We start from the raw sequence: 26,139 nt of genomic DNA on the forward strand, positions 1-26,139 counted from the left end.
TAGTATATATATCTATAACAACATACCAACTACTCTATTGCAATATAGCACATTTTGTTACTATGATCTCGATAGCAACATCTTTTGGACTTTATAGTAACATATATTTTGTGTTGCAAAATATCTTAGAATTTCTTTCAGAATGGTGGGACCCATATGTGGGGTCCACATAATTTTTTAAGATTCATATTCAATAGTTTTTTTGTTGCTTGTTTTTCTTTAATTTTCACAAATATAATAATAAATAGACAAATATTTAAATCTAAAATATAAATGGAAATATTGCAAGAATAATTAGAGTAAAAACCCAATTTAAATAATTAAATATGAACTCAATAACTATTATTATAAAAAGATAATTCAATTTCTATAAAAACTACATTTTAGTATCAGCAAGTCATGTAAGCATAATATCTAAGATGGTATCTTAAGCTGCGACATGACAGACTCAACACCATTATCGTCAAGATCACAGGTTCTTAAGCAAGTCAAAATCCGAGTCTAGGCTCTTATATCACCAGATTTTGAGCCGTCTCCGGTGGCACCGAATTAGGAATCGCGTTGTTCTGCAAAAAAAAAACAGAATCCTTGGTCAAACATTTACCATTGCGATAAAAATAGAAATGTTTCTTCCTAAAATAAATTAGATTTTTTTTAAAAAAATTAGACGAGAAAGTAATTCAGTACACACTATGATGCAAGACAGGGATGTAAAAAGCCCCAGGAAGACAAATACTAAATGACATAAAAAATGCAAGTGACAGATCACTATGTACAGTGTGACTGTGATCATCATACAATCGACAAATTTGGCACCAAAAATCTGTCTAAAAAATGATCAACAAATGGGCTGTAAAACTAATTATATAAATATAACACAAGAAAGGTATGTAAATAGGACCTAACCAAAGTAACTAGAAGTACATGTTTAAAAGGGATTTCCTAGACAATGTAAATGATAGAGAACTGCAAGAGGTGATTAAGCATTATTTACTTCTTCTTTTTCACTACAATTATTAGTATTTACCTGCTCCCCTTCCTGAAATTTTATAATTTTCATACCACGTCACACTACCAATAACATGAGAACTCAATTCAATGTAACATAGAATTATTTCAGGTAGGCCCTACCCATCTACGGAAAAGTGACTAGTTCTCTCAGAATTAATTTCAAAAAACTGTGATCAGTTGCTAAGAAGAAAGCAAAAAAATGATGATTGGCGCATAATTTTTTTAATTAAAATTCAGGTACCTACAATAGAATCTAGAAAAAGGAACATAAAGTAATGCATGTACTGCTTGACTGCAACTCTAACGAGCGCAATGGCAAGGTAACATAAACCAACAAGTTTAAAATTACAAAAAAAACTGTATCATTACCGCATAGTAGATTGCTTTAAGTTTTGGAATTAAACACAGTTTTAAACAAATGGTTAAATTAACTTGCCCTGGCTCGATAATGCTTAGAGAAAATCACCTGCCTAGTTTGAGACTATCCTCCTTTCTGCTCAGAATAAAAGTATAATTTATATGACAAATGAATATCTAACTCAAAAAAATCTCACCAGGAGGCAAATTCGATATATATTATAAAAAACCATATATGTAATATTTTTTTCAAGTCAACTCGTTACCAAAGAGTCAATTACTTCAGAGACAACTAAGCCACGTACTTATTATATAAAGCATAAATGCAATATGGATCTCCTTAGATATCGAGTACAACATTTTACTTGCCATCACAAACTCCACAAATGCAATACGAGTTGAATGATGATAGTCTTCGAGAAGCCTCAAGCGAAGAACCTATAGATGACAAGAAGTTTAGTTAAGACAGTTAAAAATTTAAAACAAGAGAAACTTCAAAAAGTCACAAACCTCCCCACAGACGGTTTCAAAAAAGAGCTTGACATCTGCTGGAGTTACCTGAAAGAAACAATCATGGTGATGTTAAGAAGAAACCTTTCAAAGCTCTCAACCAACCAAACAAGAAATTATATATATTCAAATAACCTTTTTATCTATATTTGAATAGTAAATTGTCCTTACGTACATCTCCCTTTCATCTTTAGACTAAAAAAGACATCGCAAAAGGAAATAAATGATTATAACTCTGCCTCCCAGTTACATATCTTTGATTATATTTAAGAACGGAATAATAATGAAAATTATTATGATATAATGAGCTTAGATACTTACCCTTGGCAAAAATGTTGGGTTAATATGTGCAATTGCAGTTTTCGAAGGCAGCACCTTGACTGGATAAAAACCAAGCATTGTGCATGCAAGATTTAAAGCATTTCTTGCACCATCTGCACACGCATCATAACAAACAATAAAATATGAGAACCTAATTCAAAAGCACAAATGCCCAAGTAATTTTTATAAGCTTACCCTCATCAGTGAACTCGACAAATTTACATATCAAGCTTGATGACTTCGGATGATATTCAACATATAGAGTTTAGCATTCATCAAAGATCTTTCCATTCACCTGATCTCTACATCACATCTGTGCTGATTAGGACAATAACTTTACAAGTTATTACGTTATCAGTGGTTCAAAACATAAAACAATAGCTTGAAAGAGATACTCTATCGGCATACAGAGATCGACCTCCACTATTGGAGGACGGGCTCAAGCCAGTGCCTACAGAAGCCATTGGACTTCCCTTACCTTAAGAATCATACTTGTCAAGGATACAATGAAATATTATTAGTAAAGTTGTATACAACTCCAGAAGAAAAAAATATCTAAACACTTAAAATGTAGCAACTAACCAGGATTTCAACTTTTTAGATTCGGGTGTCTCTGGATTCACCATAATAACAGTTCTGCTCAATGAGGACAATGACACACCTATAACACAAAATAAAAGTTAAATCATTTCATGCAACACTGGTATAAAATATTATGGCTAACAAGTCATGTTCAAGTTAATATTGGTACACTAACATAACTAATTGCATTAAACGCTCAAAGTGAATGTTCTTACCCACAAGCTCTAAGTTATTGACATATGGTCCCTACTGGTCAATAGGAACAGGAACGGATGGCTTCTATAAAACAAGTTAAGAATTATAACAATGAATCTGATAATTATCAAGCTACTTGACAGTAGATTATAAAGCAGGGACACCTCCTTAGTATGAATAATCAACAAAATTATTCATCAAATATACATTAACAGTTTAAAAAGAAGATGGAAGATAGTTTATACCTCAAAATCCAACCCATTGTAACCTTATCGAACCCTAATTAAACCCAGCTTCTTGAACCGTAATTAAATTCCAACCATAATCGGCTTTATTGCTTGAAACCTCTTTAACCATCACCCAAGTAGTAATTGAATCTCATGCTTGTTGCCTTGCACGCCGCTGGAGAGAGTAATCCAAATGACGTAGTCTAAAACGATTCTCCCTTTAATCTGAAATTTCATTTCCCTATTTCACATTTGTCTGAAATTTTGAAGTCCCGCTCCATTAAAATTTTAGCCGCACAACAAGTTTCACAGGCCCAGCCCATTTTCACCATTTACTTCTAATTCTTTTCAGTTTTATAAATATTCTAATATTTTAAAAAATGCAAACATTATCTTTGTTATAATAATATATTACTTCAATTAATTTATAAAATATAAAACTCTTACATGATATTATTTTCTAATTTTTTTTAGGATTTCAATCAAAATTAGTTGATATACTAATTATATAAAATTAAAAATTTAAGTTTTAATAAAATATTTGTGAAAATACAAAATATTAATAATTTAATTATTTGAGTTACTTTAACTTTAAAATTTTCATAAATTTATATATTCAAATAAATTAATTTTAAGGATAAATTTAAATATTAATTTAGTAAAATATATTCATTATAAATTCAAATAAAATGTTATATAGTTTATAAACTATTAATAATTTATTTATTTGAAGGATCGTAACTTTTCAAGAAAATTTCATAAAATATCAATTTAACATCAAATAATTTTAACGAATTATTTTATTATGAGTTAAAATTAAAATTTACTTTTATCATAGCTTATAGTAACACAATCTAATGCCTTGGTGTGTGTAACACCTTATTGAACTACAACAACATGCTTTTAGCCCTACGGTAACACTCATAAGTTGAGTCAGGGCCAAAATTTAATACCTATTGCAACATCAGCTAAAGCAACACCTATGCTGAAATGTTCAAATAGGTCATCTATGGCGTAGTGATCTTAATATAAACAACTGACTTTGAAAGATGCCGATGACATAAATCCTGATGGTTGAGATAAAGGGGGAAGGAAGGAGATTGTGAAAAGAAGAGGATGAGATCTATGAAACTAGTGGTTCATCAAAAGTCTGTAGTGTAACACCCCCAAATTCAAGGTCGGGAATTCGGGTTGTTACGATCACTTAATATTGTCTAATAAATAATTAATCCTCTTTTTACCTCATTACTCGACCTTTTAACCAAACTCACACACACACAAGTTATATGCTCAGAAACATTACTAAATTAACGTTAAAGTATTTAAGTTATTACAGACCAAAGGAAATTATCTCAAAACGGTGAACGCCGAGAACAGCTCTACATGAGACTGGCTCGGGTCAAAAATAGTCTTAGTTCAAGTACTCAAAAGGAAACTATCTCTACTCGTCTACCTGAGGTGGCTGGCGGACGAACAGTCTACGGTACTCACGTGCGTCCCCTACCCGCTTGCGGGTAGTCGTCCTGGTTTGGGCCATGCTGGTAATTTGTTGTGATATGATGTTTATAAAAGCAGGAATGAGCAGTAACGCTCAGCAAGATATGTATATCCATTATTTAAATATGATCAAATAGGGAAAAACAACCATTTAGCATTGTATATTCAAGGTTTCTAAAAGTTTATATGCTTGTCAATTTTATGATAAACTCAACTTTAAATGTATCAGTTTAATTAGTTTATACTCGTACTCATTTCATCTCAAAATCTCAATATGATGCTTGAACCGAGATTCTCAAATGGATGTGATATATATTCATCAACATGTTTATTTAAAACTCAGCCTTATCGGCCTTCTGTTGTAGGTTTCACAATAATTTATCCAAAGTGGAGGAAAGGGACTATACTGGAATAAACCACATACCAGTGATCAGCCGAATACGAAATTTTCTCTACTAGTAGAAGGAATACAAACCTAGCCGCCTATGGGCTTATCAAGACATTACACGATGGTTGCCCATTTCCGTGCAAGTCCGAAAGTCAATGGTCACAGAGACCATATATCTGTACACTGCGCCACTCCGCGCCTGGTCACTACCCGATACCTCTCCGTGCCGGGCAGGCCACATTCCAGTCCCAAAACAATTATATCATTTACACAAAATCCTTTATCGAAGGAATAGATCGTTCTGAGTTGACCTTTAAATAAGATGATTTATTCATCACTTTTAATTCAGTTGATCCTTGGGAGTTGTCGGAGTTTTGAATTTAAAATCATTTTCAAACCCTTAACTGTAGTAAAGTTTTACATATATTGTTCACTTGTTTTTTATTGAGCGAGGAAGCAAAACCCTTATGCTTCTAGACTAAGTTCCCTAAGGTTTTGATAAGTTTCAGATGATTGGTCTCTTCCGAGAATTTTGAATAATTTAGAAAGTATCCTTGGGAACTATGTCTATTTTTAAATGATTTTTAGAGGTACGGAATATTAAATATTTACGGTCTCATAATATTTTTAAGAAGGGTTCAATGAATTGATAAAAATCTTAATTAAATACTTAAGACAGGATTTGACATCTTATAATTATCCTTCGAATGGTTACATACGTTCTAGATAGAGTGAATTGATTTTAAAAAAATTTCAATATCTCTTTAAGTATTTTCCGGATATTTTAGTAACTCTTTAGGTATTACTTATAAATAAATAATCAAATAGGATATCCCTTGAGTGAATATTCGATTATCTCTTATAGTTATAAATCAAATCTCAATCGTTCGCTTAATATGTATGTTACGCGAAAGTACTTTGTTTATTGAAATAGAAATCTTTTGCGTCCGGCTCGTTCCGGAATTAAATCGATTTAAAATATCTCCGACTCCCACTATCTTGTATTATATTAAAATTACGTTTCAATTTCTCATACTCGTATAAAATGAAGTTTGTTTTCGTAAACTATCGCATAATTTGAATGTATTGATATCACAGACAAAGATATATTTTCAAATTGTAAATCATGGCATCAATATCACAACAGTATATATAGCATGGATAATTTATGATAGGGTTTCGTAAACTTACCTCGAGTGCTAGGAGTGGTATGGTCTCGGGGCTTTTGTTGGCGATCAAAAATCAATAACCAACGATCTTAGTTAGTACGCGATTATCGATTCGCTTCACTAAAACATTTTTATAAAATCGAAAAATTAATATTTTCTTAAAATTCTTTTTGGACAGTCTTCCTTGCTGCATTATTTAATTATCATGATTTTTCCAAGATTCCAAAATCATTTTTAGCCTTTCAAAATCAACATGCAAGTGGCCTTATGTGTAGTTGGCTTTTCGTATGAACACTCTACACCAAAACGGTCATAACTTCTAAACCGTAAATCCCCTCGCGACGATCACTACTACTTGTTCTTGACACAATCACTACTTATGACGAACACAACACTTTTTACTTCTCAAGATCCACCCACATACACCTTATATACTTTGTCTAGCATCACATACAAGCATCACAACTCAAAAACTCAAGTACTTAGCAAGAATATGAGCAAAACAACCTCACACATACACAAACTTTTGGATCTTGACACTACATCATAAATAACTCTTAAACCCACCCTTAAAACTTTAAAGAGTTGGAAGTTATACCTTCTTGAGCACTAGGAGGGTTAGTACTAATATGATTAGGGCTTGGTTTTCTTGAAAAACACTTAGAAGGGCTAGATCCTTAAGAAACAAAACCAAGAAACCATGTTAGTCAAAACAGTCCATAAAGTTCTTGAACTTCAAGAATTTGTTTCTCACAAACCATTAAGAATTTGGCCATGAAATCATAGACATAACTTTACTAGGATGTAAGGAAGCTTTGTGAATTATTATAGAATTTTTAGTAGAGGGAAGGATGGAGAAGTGAAGTGAAGAAGAGAGTTCTTCCCCTTTTCTGCATGAAGCAGCCGAGAGCAAGAGAGGGGTGGGGGGGTTTGGCTTGGTTTTTTTTGTTAAAGTGTGGGAGTTTATAAGATGTGTTTGATAGTGTGTATATATGGACATAATAATCAGCCAAAAAAAAATGCTTGGTTGACAATTTTAGATGAGTAGAAATGAGGAGGTATGGCCTTGTATTTCCTTGTCTCCCACTTACTATTCACTTACTATTCTACTACTATTCCACTAACTATTCTAGTTAACTTCTAATTCCCTAGTTACATCTCCTAACTACTAGTTAGCTTGGTTTTTCATGGCCAACTTGCATGGAATTTATTTCTCATTCGATTATTTATCGTACATGCGATTGTCGTTCCATTCCGATAGTTTACCCGCATAATATTTCATTTCGTAGTGAATTATTTTATTGCTTATAATCCTTTAACCAATTCTATTCCTTTATCTTGATCATTGAAACACCTTGATATAATGTTTATTCCACGTCGTATTCCCGGTTCTACGCCATTCCTTACGGATACGAAAACACGTAGTATAATCGTGAATCTTCGAATTTCGACGGCTTTTACATTCACTTATTTTCCTCGATAAACAAGAATATGATATCGGATTTCCAAAATTCCACTATTCATATTTGTGATGAACTCCATACCTATTACATAATTAGTTCCAGTTACTATTCATTGAAGTTTTAAAATATTACAAAAATCAGGATTCTTACAGTCCCCCCCCTTAAAAGGATTCCGTCCTGGAATCAATCCACAAATAGATGGGGGTACTTTTCTTGCATGTGACTCTCTAATTCCCAAGTCGACTCCTCGACGTTGTGATGCCTCCATAAGAATCTAACTAGATTGACACTCTTGTTCCGGAGTACTTGCTCTTTTTGGTTAATGATTTCGACTGGCTGCTCAACATAGGACATATCTGGTTGAAGGTCTACTTGCTCATGCTCCATTATATGTTTGGCATCCGTATTATACTTTCTCAACATTGATACATGAAAAACATTATGAACCTGTTGAAGATTTGGAGGTAAAGCTAACTGGTATGCCACGGGTCCTATCCGTCTTAGAATCTCGAAAGGTCCAATATAACGGGGGCTCAGCTTCCCCTTCTTCCCAAATCTCATCAATCCTTTCCATGGTGACACTTTCAGAAATACCTAGTCACCCACTTCATACTCTCTGTCCTTCTGTGCCAGATCGGCGTATTTACGCTGTCGGTCTTAGGCTGTTGCTAGGCGTCCTCTGACTAATTGAACTATGTCCCTTGTCCTTTGCACCAAGTCGGGACCTAGTAACTTTATCTCACCAACTTCATCCCAATACAAGGGCGAACGGCACCTTCGGCCATACAACGCCTCGTATGGGGGCATTCCGATACTCGCATGATAACTGTTGTTGTAGGCAAACTCTATCAAAGATATGTGTTCATTCCAAAAACCCTTAAAATCAATTACACACATTCTCAACATGTCCTCCAATGTCTAAATGGTTCACTTACTATTAGGAATATGTGTATTAGTTTGATGATAAGTTCAATAAAACACTTAAGTAGAAATCTGGTGTTTGTAGCCTCAACGGATAAGACCATTCTGGCTATCCGTTGAAGGAGTAGCTTTACTTAGAAATAAGTTTAGTATTGTAGCACATTTCATTCTCTGTATTTAAGTTGTAATTCTTAGATGTTGTGGGAAATTATAAGTCATGTTAACTACTAGTGGATATGCAAATAGGAGGGCTAATTGTAAATATTTCATGCCTTGTAATTTTGTATAAGTGAAGTAGTATCAACTGATATTAAAGGCCTTCAACGGATGAGAAACAAAGCTTCAACGGATGTCTCTAAAGCTTCAACGGATAACATCCATCAACGGATGAGTGCATCAATGGATAAAGCTTCAACTGCTAATGCATCAACGGATAAGGCTTCAATGGATAAAGCCATCAACGGATAAAAGCTTCAACGGATGCTAAGTTCAATAGCAGTTGATAGTGACAATTCATAAGCTGACAGAGGCACATGGGTTGACAGAGACAAACTGGAATGTGGCAGCCTCTAGGAGGAATCAAGAAAAAGCAGCATTTCTATTCTGGTGCAAACAAGGAAGTATTCAAAGATTCACAGCTAAACCTAAATTGCATCGGATAGAGAAATGAAGACGAATCATGTGAAGAATCTTTTAATTGTATTTTACAGTTTTGTCTTCACTTGTAAACTTGGTGTTATATAAACCAAGTAGCAGCTAGTAATTAGAAGTGGAGTTTTCCAGAGCTGTTTATAAAAATCCAGAGAGAAAACCATCTAGTTTGTACTAGGAAGCAGTTGTGATCAATTTTTTGATTCACAGATTTTCTGAAATAACACATCTCTGGTGGAACAACATATCCACCAAAAAAGTTTTTAAGTTCTTTGTGTTCTTTACATTTGTGCTTGAATATATATCTGTCTGTATTAGCTTAAAGCAATTCACACACATTTGTTCATCAAAACACTTAGTCTTAGAAACTGCTCAAAACTTGAAAAAGTTTTGAGATTTACATTCAACCCCCCTTCTGTAAATCTCATTGTTAGTCCACTGGGAATAACAATTGGTATCAGAGCAAGCTCTTAACATACAAAGAGTTTAAAGATCAATTCTGCTAACATCATGAGTAAAAAGACTCCTTCTGCTAACATCATAAGTAGGAAGGATATTGGTATAAAGATTCCAGTCCTGGAAAGAGATAACTATCATCACTGGAAAGTGAAGATGCATTTACATCTACTCTCTCAAGATGAAAGCTACATCAACTGTATTGAAAATGGTCCTCATATCCCCCACAAGGTGGCCACAACTACTACTGCAACAGTTTGTGTTGGACAGTTTATTCCCAAGCCAAAAGCAGAATGGACTGTTGAAGATATTGAAGAGATTCACAAGGACAAGAAAGCCATGAACATTCTGTTTAATGGCTTAGATCAAGATATGTTTGACAATGTCATTAATAGCCAAACTGCAAAGGAAGTTTGGGATACTGTGCAACTCATCTGTGAAGATACTGAGCAGGTTAGAGAGAACAAAATGCAGCTTCTCATTCAACAGTATGAATATTTTCATTTTGAAGAAGGAGAATTATTGAATGATACCTTCAACAGATTTCAGAAACTGTTGAATGGATTAAAGCTGTATGGTAGAGTGTACCAAGTCAAGGACTCCAACTTAAAATTTCTGAGGTCTCTACCAAAGGAATGGAAGCCTATGACTGTTTCTCTAAGAAATTCTCAAGATTATTGTAATAACCCCAAAATTTTTCAACTTTTTGTAACCCTTGTGAATAGTGTTTTAGCTGAATGAGAAAACTTTTCACGCCACACTATGTAGGGGTTCTGTTATGGATATTCTGGGATTTTATTAGTACTATATGAAGTATATAAGTGTATGTAAATATCGTCAGAACCCAATTCCGAACACTTTGGTTTTTCCCGGAAATCCACAAGATACGGAGAGAATTGAGTATAAGGTAACAGGATAAAAAGGATTTAAATTAAAGGATTATAATAGAGGATCATAAAAAGGAATATAATGTATTGAGAAAGGTCAAGGGAACCTAAGTAATAAGATCCCGGGTATGATCCTTCAAACGATAAACGAGAACGAAAGTTAAGCGAACCGTACAACAGATCAGCGGTCATTAGGCAAACGATTAGGAAGCTAATCAAAGGGATTAAGGGGAGTGATGTCATCCAACCAATAGAAAGAAGACAAGGAAGGGAGGATGACATCATAAGGGTGACATAAGCATGACATGGAAGGAAGGAAGTGTGGTTGATTTAAGACCACACAAATTCAAGGACAAGGTGGTAATTTGCTAAATCAAAAACAAAACCAAGCCAACCAACTAGCAAATCATTTCATCAAAAAATCAGCCAAGGCATATTCCTCATATTTGCTCTCGGCCTTCTTCATTTTCCAAGGCATAAAATTTTCAAAAATCAAGATCAAAGCATCCTTAATTGGTAAGAAAATTCCCTAACCTTCTTTATGCTTAGTAATGGCTATATCATAAGTTTAAGCCACAAATTCTTTCTCTAGCTTCTTGATTTAATCATTGGAGAAGACAATGAATAGTGTTTTCAAGTTTTAACTTGAGTTTTTTTTTCTTGTTTTCTTGAAGATCCAAGCTTTCTTAAGACTACTCCAAGCTTATTAAGGCTTCCTAGCTTCACCCACCAATCCAAGGAAGGTATACCACTTTCAAACCCTAGGTTCATATATATTATAAAGTGATTTTGATGAGTAAGATGTTATGGTATCTTGTTGTTATGTTTAGAGTTGAGATTTGGAATGGTGGTGAAATGAAATGATAATTTAGTGGTTTTGATTTAAAGAAACTTAAAGCATGATTAAAGTTAGGTTAAGCATATGTATGAATGAGTAATATTGAATTGTTTGGGATTGTTATGATGTGGTAAGGATGGGTGTTTGATGTGTGTGGATTTGAGGATGGTTTGTGATGATTGTGGGTAGTTTTAAAAATGGGAAATCGCGTAAACATAGCCGTCGTAATGTCCGATTTTCTTTGGACTGTTTTGTGCATAGCATTAGGACCCGAGAACCCCCTGCTAAATTGTGACCACTGCCATGTTTAGATAGCTCATGTTACGAGCTTCGTTTTGATATGTAGTTCGTCCGATTCCGATTTACGGTTTAGGAGAAACGACCGTTTCAAGTAACGGTGTTTCACGAACGAAACTTTTTCCCTCGCCTTACTTTGGAATGTAGGTTAAAGACCAAAAAGGATTAATTAATGTGTGAAACATTTATGGTAAGTGTGTTAGGCAGTTGGTAAGTCATTCGCGAAGGAATCGCGTTAAAACTCGTAAAGGTCAAGTTATTAAAAATGGTGGAGCCAAGGGTACCCGAGTGACTTAAGCGAATCGGTGAGCGTAAAACTAGCATTAGAGTCTAAGTTAGTTAAAGCATAGACTTACAAGTGATTTTGGTTTAATTCCAACTTACTTGTTGTTTATAGGTTGCCAGACTCGTCCCGAGCCTTTCTCACCCCCAAGTCGCTCAGGCAAGTATTCTATCCGATACACTGTTGTTGTGATGTAAATGTATGTATATGCATTATCTTGTGATATTGCATGATTGTTATTTAGCAAATGTTGCGATATATTGTAGCATGTGATATGGTATATATGCATGCCTGTTTTATATTCTTGAGATATATATCTGTTGGTTTATTTGATAATACCTATGCTAGAGGATAGTTGTATCTTGCATATACCCTTAGTATAGGGACCCAAGGGTGAAAATATTTTCTAAAACCGGGAGTCGAGGATCCCGAGTAGATTTTATATGGATATGGATATATATATATATATATATATATTTATATATATATATGGTTATAGTTTTCCAAACTATTAATCGAATAAGGTTTATTCGATAACTTTAAACTTTATTTTATTTATTGAATATTATTTGAATATTCATTTGAGGATGTATGACTCCTTTCTTTTATTTAATGAATATTATTTATAATATTCATTCGAGGTATTATGACTCAGCTTATTTTATTTATTGAATATTATTTGAATATTCATTTGAGGATCTATGACTCCGATTATTTGCTGAGATATATTCTTTATTTTATTAAAGAATAAGGTGTAAATAATCAAACTTATTTTCGATTATTCAAATAAAGATAATACTTTCATATAAGTATATCTTGGGTTATTTAATACTCGTTTCAAGTATAAATTTAATACTTCTACTTCAATTATTTTATAAAGATTATTTTTTTTATGGGAATATTATTTAAATAATAATATTCAGACATTTTCTAAATATTCTGGGGACTGATTTACTTCATTAAATCAGTTTTACTCCAAACACTCTTTAAAGTGTTTTCGAGTCTTTAAAATGATTTTCAAAAGATAGAGCGGATCCCAAAACTATTTTTATATTTAAGATCTTCCTTTTAAAAAGGGGATTTAAATACTCGCTCAAAACATGGGGGATCCGGCTCGGTGGTGTGTTTTATATTCGCAACAAGGTTGCTGTCTTGGTAAAAGAGTTTTTTTGATTACTTACCCAATATTCGGGAAGTAAAATTCTTGGAACAAGTTAATCCATTAACAGGCATCGCCTGGGAAATATCGGTGAGTTTTCCTTTCCAACTAGATACGACTTCTTGGTGGAGCCGTATCAACAAGTTTCTACTTGGGGAAAGGGGGAAACGAGCTTTACGTTTCAGAGTCATGGATTTCATCTGAACTAGGAGTGGCGTAAGTGGTCGAGTAGCGCCGGCCCAGCCTTATTATATTGGCCCAAATGGCCTGGAAGTTCCGCTAAGGCGGTCCATTCCTTAGGAGTTCAGTGTTCGGTTGACAAGTAAATCCGACAGGTTCTCCTCTACATGTAGAAAATGGTGGGGTTGTACTACTACGACTGATCATCGTAAGTGGTCTTCCTGGCGCGGTAAACTCCCGTAATGAGTTCATCATCCATTTGGATAATTCTGCAACACTACCCGTAGCATTTCGATCGAAAGGCTACTAATGGGTGGTTGCCGAAGCATTGACAGGGTCAAACATTTTTATTGGTGTATCCATTGAATGAAGTATCTCGTAACTTCATTTCTTTTCAAAATATTTCAAAGATCAAATATTTTCAAGTTTATTTGTGGTCTCATCTATGGGATGACCTCGTGAATTTTATTATACTTTGAACGGTGATAGTTCAAGTAGTTTTATAAATGATATAAGTGTGGGGGAAGTATTGGTAACTTCATTCCTTGTTTTTACTTATATCTAGTAAGTAATTATCTTACACACGATAAAGATTTTAGTAAGTATCCATTTAGATACTGGTATTATTGTTATCACTACATATTATCTTGCGAGCTGTAAGGCTCACTCTTGCTTTATTTCTTCATCACACAACAACAGTTAGGAGAGATGGCCAGACTCCAGCAGACCCAGCGCAAGCGCGTGGGAAGCGTCCCGCGTCTTCCCGCTGATATTGTAGCTGCTATAGCTGCAGAGGTAGATCCATTGTAGTTTAGACCATCTACTTTTGAGAATCCAATTATGTATAATTATAACTTGTGGCAGATAATGACAATTAACTGTAAATTATCAAGTAATCATTTTGGGTTGTAATAATTTTAAATTGTGGATTCAAAGACTTGTACTTATTTCAATTTCATCTCTGAGACTATAACGAGTTGTGGTGTGTGTTAGTGTGGGGTCACAGCATGAGGGTATTTATTATTAATTAAGTAAAGTGATATTGTGGAAAGAAAGACCGTGACAACCCGGATTCCCGACCCCGGATCTGGGGGTGTTACAATTATAAGGACTTCAAACTTGAAAGATTATATGGAATTTTGAAGACCTATGAACTCGAGATGGAGCAAGATGAGATGTTGGAAAAGGGAAAGAGAAAAGGAGGATCAGTTGCACTTGTAGCTGACAATGAGAAGATTGAAGCCATGAATGAGGAAAAGACAATGCCAAGTCTCAAAATTGGCACAAGCAAATCAGAATCAAGCAAGGGAAATGAGCAAGTAGCTGAGGATGAAGACAATTCCAGTCAAGATGACTCTGATGATGTTGATGAACATCTGGCTTTTCTGTCCAGGAGGTTTGCAAAGATGAAATTCAAGAAAAATACAAAATTCACTAAGTCAAACAAAAACATGGTGGACAAATCTAAGTTCAAATGTTATAACTGTGGCATTAGTGGACACTTTGCAAATGAGTGCAGGAAGCCAACCTCTGATAAGAAGAAATTTGAGCAAGTTGATTACAAAAAGAAATATTTCGATTTGCTCAAATAAAAGGAAAGAGCTTTTCTGACTCAAGATGATTGGGCAGCAGATGAAGCCAATGAAGATGATGATATGGAATATGTCAACCTAGCCCTGATGGCTAATTCTGATGAAAATGAAACTAGTTCATCAAGCAACCAGGTAATTACTACTGACCTCTCTCAGCTTTCTAATATTGAATGCAATGAAGCCATAAATGATATGTCCAATGAATTGTATCATTTGTGTATTTCCCTTAAATCACTAGCTAAAGAAAACACAAGAATCAAAGAGAATAATTTGTTTTTAAGTGATAGGAATGCTATGTTAGAGGGTCAGGTAATTGAGCTTGAAAAGGTTAAAATTAAATGCTTGACTGTTGAGAGTGAACTAGAAGAAGCTGTTAAGAAAGTAAAAATTCTTTCTAAACAGTTAGAACGTAAGCAAGAGGTAATCAAGGCCTGGAAAATCTAATAAAAAGGAAACTAAAAGAAAATCTAATAAAAATGGGAAGGTAGGGATTAACAAACACAACAATTACACACCTGATAAGTATGCTCCTAGAAAAAGCTGTGTGCATTGTAAAAGTGTTAATCATCTATCTGATAATTGCAAATCTGTTAAGAATGCTCCCATGCCTTTAACTCCCTCCATGCCTAACATGTCTATGTCACCTCTGCATGCTATGCTTGTTATATCTCATCAGAATCCTCATGCACATTTTGCAAACATGCCATATGTTAATAATCCCTATTTTACTGCATTCAGTATGCCTCAAATGCCATACAATATGCCTATCTGGAATAATATGTTTGCACAATCTATGCCTTATCAAATTCAACCAAATGTGCTAAATGATTCTGTGACTAACCCTACACTTCAACCAACTGCATCTGAGATCAAGGTTGACCCAAAGTTGCCTATGTCAAAAGATGCAGGAGGAATGAAGTCTAGGAAAAAGACTAACAAGGCTGGACCCAAGGAAACTTGGGTACCAAAATCAACTTGATTGATTTTGTTGTGTGCAGGGAAAAAGAAGGAATCTATGGTACTTGGACAGTGGTTGTTCAAGGCACATGACAGGAAATTTCACCCTGCTCACAGAGTTCAAGGAGAGAGCTGGCCCTAGCATAACCTTTAGAGATGACAGCAAAGGGTTTACTATGGGATATGGCTTGATTTCAAAAGAAAATGTCATCATTGATGAAGTTGCATTAGTTGATGGTCTCAAACACAATCTATTGAGCATCAGTCAACTATGTGACAGAGGGAATATTGTTTCCTTCAATTCTGAAGCCTGTGTTGTCACACATAAGAAGGACAACAAAGTGGTTCTAACTGGAGTTAGAAAAGGGAATGTGTACTTGGATGACTTCAATTCTACAGATGCAGAATCAATTACTTGTCTTTTCAGCAAAGCAAGTCCAGTTGAAAGTTGGCTATGGCACAAGAAGCTGTCCCATTTGAATTTCAAGACAATGAATGATCTAGTCAAAAAAGACTTAGTTAGAGGAATGCCTCTAGTGGAATTCACAAGGGATGGACTGTGTGATGCTTGTCAGAAAGGAAAGCAAAAGAAAGCATCATTCAGTAAGAAGCTTGAATCAACAATTGATGAACCATAACAACTGCTACACATGGATCTTTTTGGACCAGTCAATGTATTGTCAATTTCAAGGAAAAGACATTGCCTAGTGATTGTAGATGATTTCTCAAAGTTTTCATGGACTTATTTTTTTGGATCAAAGGATGAAGCTAGTGAAATCATTATCAATCATATCAAGCAAGTCAACAATAATCCAGATTTCAAAGTAAGGAATATCAGGAGTGACAATGGAACTGAGTTCAAGAATTCAACCATGAAGTTGTTCTGTGAAGAAAATGGGATCATGCATGAGTTCTCAGCTTCAAGGACTCCACAACAGAATGGTGTGGTAGAAAGGAAGAACAGGTCACTAATTGAAGCTGCAAGGACAATGCTTGAAGAGTCAAAACTCCCAGCATACTTTTGGGCTGAGGCTGTTAACTGTGCATGTTACACTCAGAATATTTCTCTAATCAATCAAGCAAAAGACAAGACTCCCTATCAATTGTTCAAGAGAAGAAAACCAACCTTAAACTTTCTTCATGTCTTTGGTTGCAAATGCTACATTCTAAGGAATCAACCAGATCACAAAGGAAAGTTTGATGCAAAAGCTGATGAAGGAATATTTGTTGGTTATTCTGCTGGAAAATCATATAGTGTCTACAATCTAAGAACCAACATTGTCATGGAATCTGTGCATGTTGTGTTTGATGATAAAAAGATTGATGGACTAACAGATGAGGGATATCATGAAGGACTAAAATTTGACAATATTGAGATATATTGTGATGATAGTGAAGATGAGAATGATGGAGAAGGCACCTTGAAAAGAATTCAAAATCTACCTTTGGACAATGCACAGAATGCTGCATCCGTTGAAAGTCATAATTCAGCTTCCGTTGATAGAAGCAATGCAGCATCTGTTGAAAGACAAAGTGCATCATCCGTTGAAGTTCATAATGAAGCATCCGTTGATCACAGTCTGTCAACGGATAATCATTTCACTTCATCAAGTGATAGAACTCCTATTTCCTTTCAAAGGATCAGCAACTCAGGGGGAGTTTCAACCAATCAACATTCTATCTCACATCATGACAATACCAAGGCAACCTCATCTAGAGCTAATCTACCACCTCAAAGGAAATGGACCAAGAATCACCCTTTTGAATTGATCATTGGTAATGCTACATCTAAAGTGCAAACTAGAAGGGCTACTCAGGATGAATGTCTGTATAGTAGTTTTCTATCACAGGAGGAACCTAAGAGAGTGGAAGAAGCTCTATTGGATCCAGATTGGATTTTAGCAATGCAAGAAGAGCTAAACCAATTTGAGAGGAACAAAGTATGGAAGCTAGTACCCAAGCCAAAGAACAAGAGTTCTATTGACACAAAATGGGTATTCAGAAACAAGATGGATGAAAATTGCATTGTAATAAGGAATAAAGCCAGATTGGTTGCTAAAGGCTATTCTCAACAAGAGGGAATAAATTTTGATGAAACATTTGCTCCAGTTGCCAGACTTGAAGCCATCAGAATCTTTCTAGCCTATGCAGCCCATGCCAATTTCAAAGTCTATCAAATGGATGTCAAGAGTGCATTTCTGAATGGAAAATTGGAGGAAGAAGTTTATGTAAGCCAACCTCCTGGATTTGAAGATCCAAATTTTCCAGATCACGTGTATTATCTGTTGAAAGCACTCTATGGACTAAAGCAAGCACCTAGAGCCTGGTATGAGACTTTGTCAAAATTTCTGCTAGATAATTACTTCACAAGAGGTACTGTTGACAAAACTCTTTTCTTTAGAAATGTTAATGGCTCTACAATACTTGTTCAAATTTATGTAGATGATATTATGTTTGGTTCTATAGATGATAAGCTTTGCAAAAAGTTTGCTAAGTTAATGCAAAGTAAATATGAAATGAGCATGATGGGAGAGCTAACCTATTTTCTTGGTTTACAAGTTAGTGGTGGAATTTTCATTAGTCAAACTAAATATATTTATGATCTTTTAAAGAAGTTTGATTTAATGGATTGTTCATCTGCAAAAACTCCCATGGCCACTGCCACCAAGCTTGAATTAAACAAGGCTGAAAAGTCTGTGGACATTTCAAGTTATAGAGGCATGGTTGGCTCACTTTTATATTTAACTGCTAGTAGACCTGATATAATGTTTTTTACATGTCTCTGTGATAGATTTCAAGCTGACCCTAAAGAGTCTCACTTAGTGGCTATTAAAAGAATTTTCAGATATCTCAAAGGGACTCCAAATCTAGGAATTTGGTACCCTAGAGAGTCTGGTTTTAATCTAATTGGCTATTCATATGCAGATTATACAGGTTGCAAAATAGACAGGAAAAGCACAACTGGCACCTGTCAATTTCTAGGGAATAAACTTGTGTCATGGTTCAGCAAGAAGCAAAATTCTGTTTCTACATCAACAGCTGAAGCTGAGTACATTGCTGCTGGTAGTTGCTGTGCACAGATATTGTGGATGAGGAATCAACTATTTGACTATGGGCTAACTGTTGACAAAATTCCTATATTCTGTGACAATACAAGTGCCATTTCCATTACTGAAAATCCAGTGCAGCACTCAAGAACCAAACACGTTGACATCAAGTACCACTTCATAAGGGAACATGTGATGAAAGGTACAGTGGAACTTCATTTTGTTCCAAGTGAAAAGCAGATTGCAGACATATTTACCAAGCCACTTGATGAATCAACATTCACAAGATTAGTAAGTGAGCTAGGTATGCTTAATTATTCATAATTTCATGGTCTTATTGCAATTTGTATTGTAGCCTGAAATGAATTTGTTGCAAGAACAAAGTTGGCTTTACATATAGTTTATTTCATCAATGGATATTCCCTATCCGTTGAAAGCCAAAATTGTTCTATCAACGGATGTTCATTATCCGTTGAAAGACAAATATATTTCTGGTAGTTTTATCCTTCAACGGATAAAACTGTGTTAATCTTCAACGGATAACCATTTACCTCATACGTTGAAGTGTCACATCAGTCATTTTAAGTGAGTCACAGCCGTTGATTCTTTTACTTAACCGTCGATACATATATATACAGTTGTGTGTATTTGTATTAAAGGCAGTTTTAAGAATTTCTACCGTTTATTTTATTCTCAAACGGCTGTAATTTACTTAAAAGAATTATTTAATCATTATATTTACGTTTTAATTCAAGAAAGTATAAAAGCCCCCTTGAATTCTTATTTTCACTTTACGCTTTCTTGCAATTTTTCAAAAGCTTTCATTCTCTCCCAAAACTCTCAATCTTTCTCTGCAACCTCTACTCACAACAATGGCACCAGTAGTCAAGATTATGTCGCAGTCTGGATTTGTTTATGAAAAGAACAATTTCGTAGCCTTTGTGGAAAAGAATGAAGCCCACTCAGATTATCACAAGATGATGGACTTCATCAAAAACTGTAAACTAAGCTATGCAATGCTGGAAGCCCCAACTATCTACTGTGAAGTAATTGAGGAGATTTGCACAACAACAGAGTTCAACACCACATACATGACCATTGCTTTCTCTCTCAAAGGTAAGGATTACTGTATTAACTGTAATGATATACAGTCTTGCTTTAAGCTACCTGAGAATAATACCATGACACCACACACTGATAATGATGTATCTGCTATGTTAGATTCCATAGGCTATTCTTTTGATTCTGCTAGTTTAGGGAGCATTAGAAGAAAGGGCCTTAGGAAAGAATGGAGTTTTCTTGGAGATGCCTTTATCAAGGTTTTCTCTGGGAAGATTAGCAATTTTGATGCCATAACTTCATCTCTTGTTAATATGCTCTATATGCTAGTTCCTGATAGGTACTTTAATTTTAGCAACTATGTCATGCTAGAATTAGGTTCCAGGTTAGGTAACAAAGCTAATAGACCTCATAACATCTACTATGCTAGATTCTTTATGTTATTGGCTAACCATGTTGCTGAAGGTTTGGTCATAACTAATGAGAGCAATAAACTCAAATGCTGGGCACAAGAGAAAAGGGTCCTTGCAGACCTTTTGAGAATTAACCTCAACAGCCAGGTGCCATTGGTATATTTACCTATAATGAATGCACCTCAGGTAAGTGAGGTAAATGCTTCTGCAACTCCTACTTCTTCCAACCCCATTATTTCTTTGCCTTCTAGTGTGGCAATGGAATCTGTGTCTCTGTCCCAACAGATTCCTACCAAAGCCACCAAAACTAAAATTCCAAAACATAAGTCAAAGAAAACCATCTCTATTGTTTCTCAAAAGACAACAGTTGTAACAACTACCATAAACCCTGAAGGGAGTGAATAGGGTGTGAGTGGTGAGGGGAGGGGTGAACATCAAGAAACCCCCCAGGATAAGGTAGGAGAGGTGAGTGGTACCCTAGCCAGCCAAGCCACAGTTTCTCAAAAGACTGTGGTGGTTCAAAAGGATTCAAACACATCCCTAGTTGCATCCTCCCAAAAGGATGCAGCTATTGAAAATAGTCCCCAACCAGGGATACAGAAAAAAATAGGGAGGGACACTGAAGCCACACATTCACCTATCAAAGCCTTTTCAAGAAGAAAGAAGGCTAAAACCCTAGTTTCAACACAGGGGGCACACACTGCACAGATACATCCACCTGTATCTTTGCCTTCTCAAATTCAGCTTGATGTGGCTCCAGTAAATGTGGAGTCACATCCCCATTCTCTCATAATAGACACACATCAATCACCAAATTCTCCATCACCATCTCTGGATGTGGATATGATATTCACATCAATTCCTGATTCTCCCTCTTTAAAATTCAGGGAGGAGCTCCACTCAAATCCTGGTGATCATCATCTTTTAGATGATTTGTTGGATCATCAGCCAATTCTTTCAGACCTAGTTGAAGAATCTGTGTCACCTCACTTAAAATCAATCCACACAGATTCAACAATTATGTCACTTTCAATATCTACATCTTTTCCTTCTTCAACGGATATCGCTCATCCGTTGACAAGTGGTTGTTCTTCGACGGATAAGCTTAACAACAGTTATCCGTTGATATCATCAGTTTCTACTTCAACGGATACTCCCTATCCGTTGATAGTCTCTACACATATATCTGAATCAATTCCAAGTGTAGAAGATATGGTTACTGTACAATCACTTCTAGGATTGAGGGAAGGGAGTGATAATTTGAGTGAGAGGCTGGGTTGCTCCCAGGCAACAGGAGAGGTTGAGAGTCAAAATATGCATGCTATTTCTTCCAGCATGGCAAAAGTGAGTGAGAGGAGTGCCACCTTAGTAGGTGAGGGTGAGGGTGTGAGGGTGTGTGTGAGCCAGGGGGAGCCCCTGATGCAAGAATATAGAGAAAATGAGAGAAAAACAGGTACAAAAGCTATAAGGGTGGATCCAACCATTGCTAGTGAGTCAATGATTGTGGATGATGCTGAAAAGGGAAGACAATTTCAGCAATATTACAAAGCTGCAATTGATAACATTTCCTTGGATGCTGACACTTTTACTCATCCTGTTTCAGCCTATCAACTTTTGGCTGCTCAGGGCAATGTGGAGGCAGAGCAGACTTTGAACATAGTGCACACTTCAGAATCTCTTCAAAGAGATAAAGCTGGTGTTAATAGGATGCCTTCTCAAGCTGGTGAACCATCTGAAGAATTTGAAGTAAATTCTAATGATGATGACTCTGTTTCTTTGGATGGAAGCATGAACTTAGGGGGAGATGTGAAAGGAATATGTCCTAAGTCCAATCATGTATTAGGATTTAGGAATAACTTCCTGTGTAATCTGTTTTGATTTCATTGATATTAATAAAAGACTAGTTTTGTTTTTATTACGGGCTTTATCTATTTAAGTGTTTAAATAAGATATACCATAGTTTAGAGTAAAGCTTTTTATGGATTATGATGAGATCATAATAGTGAGACCTAAAAGATGATAACTCTAAACTTAAATAGTTCCTGGTCATAGGATTACTAACTGGTAATTAATAATCCGCAAAGATCGGTACATACTATGCTTGATTCATTATGAAGGATGTCTGTTCTCATAGACATTTGTGTGGTGACACTATAGCTAGTATGTAGGTGCTTATTATAGAATAAGTTCACTGAACATGACTCGCCCAGCTGAACAACTGATGGAGTTCACTCACGTGTCAGCAGTTGTTCACATAGTGATAGTTGTACAAGTATCCTTAGACTTGAGGTCTTCATAGTCATCTTGTGTATACTGAACTATACTTTGGTTTAGTTCTTAGTCTCCAGGGACAATTATTAGGGCTCTACTGGGTATAGGAATTTGTACACGAAGATAGTGTATGATCAATAAAGGATCTACCCCTTCCAGTGAAGAAAGCGAATGTTCAAGGCTGATCCACTTATGCTAGTTCAAGAATCTCTGGCCAGAGTGAATGAAATTAGAAAGGAGTTTCTGATTTACATAGAACTAAGCATAGTAAATGGTAAGCAAGTGATTAAATTAGATAGGCTTGACACGAGATCCATGCCTTGTATTTAATCGGGACATTGTAGGGTAGAAGGAGTTTATTGTACGGTAACTATTCACTGAATAGGTTCTTGGTATTCTAAGCAGTGAATTCATATTATCCGGATAGTCGCGATATGCTGAGAAGCATCCCTCACGATGTAGAATAAATGTGATTAATTAATTAATCATATTTAATAAATTAGAGAATTTATATAAATAATGATAAAATAGTTTTATTATTATTTATTTCTACTACCGGCTTAATATTGAACCTACAGGGTCACACCATAAAAAGAGAATGATTTAATGGTGGAGGAATTAATTAATAATGGCTAATAATTATTTATTTATGAAATAAATAATTAATTGGCAAATTTAATAATTGATAAAATGAGATTTAATTGATTATAAATTAATTAAGAAAAGTTCTTAATATTATTAATTAAGGATTTAATTTTTTGGAAATTAAATCAAGAGAGAGAATTATTTCTAAAGTGTTTAGAAAAAGGATTAATAATTAAAAGGTGTTTTAATTATTAATGAGAATAATAAATGGGATAATAATAATATTTATGGGAAAATTTCAGCTGAAAATTTTGCCTATAAATATACTATTATAAATCCTATTTTTATTCTAACCCCAAAATTTATAAAAACCTAATTCTCTCCACCTCCTCCTCCTCCTTAACGTCGTTTTCTTGGTGGATACCGGTGGAGTGCTTCACGTTTGAGGAGCAGCTGCTAAGGATCTCCGATCGTTTCTTTTGGATCACATATTAAAGGTTAGTAATCGATCCCTATGTTTTAATCATGATTTATATGCTTTTATTTGGATTTTATATGTGTAAAAGTACTTTTACATGCTTCCGCTGCGATTAAAATCCAACAATGGTATCAGAGCATAGGTTGTATGCATATAGATCTGTGGTAAAAATTTCAGAATTTTATGTGCTTGTATGAATTAATTATGATTTTTACAAGTTATATCATGTATTAATTTTGTCTGATGAGAAATCATTTCTCAGAATAATTTTGAATGTTGATCTGGGTTCTACAATTGTTGTAGATCGTCTAGGTATTTTTTTCATAATTTTATGATGTATAGATTTTTTATTATGAATTTTTGAAGATCTTGCAATTAAAATTCGTAATTAAATAATCATATATATATATATAAATTGTAAGTATGTATATATATATATCTGCTGCTGCTGCTTGTCTGACTGATGGCACGGGAAGCAAAGCAAGGAACAGAACTGTCAGGCGCGGCGATCGAGGAAAAGCACGGCGGCTGCTGCAGGCGCGTGTGGCGAACGTGCGCGCGAATGGGTGTCGCGCATTCTGGGAATGCGTTACACCCTGTGGCACATTCACGGAATGCGTTACACCTTTTAATGGCTTAAAAGGGTTGTAACGCATTACCGGAATGCGTTACAGGGCTTGTAACGCGTTCCTATAATGCGTTACAACCCGACTGTCCACATTAAATTTGATTTTCTGGGAGTTTCGTAACTCCGTTTTGGGTGTGCAATATATCATTGGATTCGTTTTTCCGAGAAGGATCTAATGGAGTGATCAAATTTTAGTTTATATAAAGTTTTGAACTATTTATATTTCCGAAAGTGTTTTAAAGCTGTTTTTAACTGTTTTAACTGCTTTTAAATGCTTCATGTGATACATAGAGATGTATAATGCTTAGACCAATATGCTAGATGATGTAACATGCCTACCTTGACATTTATTCATGTTTATATATGTGTTATATGCTTAGTTTATCATGCGATGATAGATTTATGTGAACTTAAATGAACATAAGGCGTTTGTTAGACAACCTAGTATAGTGAAATTGTTTCATAACCTTAATAATAATATTATGAATACAATCATGAGATTCTTGTGTTTATGAAACATGTAATTGAATATGAATTTTCAATATTGAGAGAAAGGATGATTCTGTCAACAACAGATTTCTATCTGTAAGAAAGGGTTATTAAGTGACGCCTCTTGACAATGCTCCACCCGATCTGGGAATCATCTGATTATCGATTATTGATTTGAAATATTTAATTTAAAAGGAAGAATCTCTTTATAATATGATTATGATTGTAACGTAATATAATCCCTCTAAAATTAAATAATATCAAGTAGTAATTGGCCAATGATACACCGGGCTTGTGTCGGTCATAGCCTTCCAACATGATAGAAAGTAGTTCTTATTTTTGAATCATTGTCGGTTCGTGCTAGAGCCGAGGGATTTTATTTTGAAATAAGAAATACTTGTCTATTACATAGAGATGTGTACATTGAATAAGAATCTAAAGGTCGGTACGTGCCACAGCCGTGGGCCTTTGGGGACTGATTCAATTGTACGGAATGTTGGGTTAGACTTGACTTAGAATATTGAGTTTGTCGTGCCACAACCGTGACTCAAGTATTCAAGAGGCTAAAGTTTGATTAGGGAATAACATAAGATGTAATTGACAAGAGTTGTCTGCCTATTGAACATTACATGACGGTTCGTGCTACAGCCGGGGTTGTGTAATGGAATGTAGGATCCCTATTCCCACTAGCATTATGAATGCTTAATTTTTCATGTAGGGGGTTGAATAAATTAGATAAACTAGTGGGAGCCACTTATGAATAAAGACCCGATTCATATAGTGTTTTGAAATGAAATCGAATATTTGCTAAGTGTTGTTATGTGTTTATCATTTACAGATTTACTTTGTACGTTATATCTTCTACACTATCACTCAGGAGCATATTAGATGCTCACAAGTTGACTGGTCCTAATTATGCTGACTGGCTTCGAAACTTGAGAATTGTTCTCAGGATTGAGAAGCTGGAATACGTGATTGACTCACCTAAGCCTACTGAACCTGCTAGCGATGCGCATAATGATGAACATGTTGTGTATCGTAAGTGGATAGATGATGCAAATGTTGCTAATTGGTGAAGGTTCCAATCCTAAGAAAAGGAAGAGGAACCCTTCCAAGAAGAAGAAAGTAGGTGACAAAACGCCGGTTCCACCAAAAGCTGAAGACCCCAAGAGCAAAGTTGTTTGCTTTCACTGTAACAAGGTGGGGCACTGGAAGAGGAACTGCAAGG

The 26,139-nt window shown here is 35.2% G+C and overlaps 1 protein-coding gene across 1 annotated transcript in view; it reads right to left on the reverse strand.

Moving 5' to 3' along the window:
* Positions 1 to 509: 509 nt before the first annotated feature.
* The window catches only part of LOC141660795 (polyadenylate-binding protein-interacting protein 12-like), a 49,366-nt gene continuing 23,736 nt past the window's right edge, over positions 510 to 26,139 (reverse strand). Inside the window, exons 2-9 of the mRNA XM_074467778.1 lie at positions 2,782 to 2,860; positions 2,678 to 2,690; positions 2,395 to 2,437; positions 2,200 to 2,312; positions 2,014 to 2,073; positions 1,879 to 1,926; positions 1,738 to 1,806; positions 510 to 566 (exon numbers count right to left, since the gene is read on the reverse strand). Of these exons, the coding sequence (XP_074323879.1) occupies positions 510 to 566; positions 1,738 to 1,806; positions 1,879 to 1,926; positions 2,014 to 2,073; positions 2,200 to 2,312; positions 2,395 to 2,437; positions 2,678 to 2,690; positions 2,782 to 2,860 (482 nt within the window). The remainder of the gene's footprint in view (positions 567 to 1,737; positions 1,807 to 1,878; positions 1,927 to 2,013; positions 2,074 to 2,199; positions 2,313 to 2,394; positions 2,438 to 2,677; positions 2,691 to 2,781; positions 2,861 to 26,139) is intronic.

This window comes from Apium graveolens, chromosome 5 (assembly GCF_009905375.1).
Source record: "Apium graveolens cultivar Ventura chromosome 5, ASM990537v1, whole genome shotgun sequence".
NCBI lineage: Eukaryota > Viridiplantae > Streptophyta > Magnoliopsida > Apiales > Apiaceae > Apium > Apium graveolens.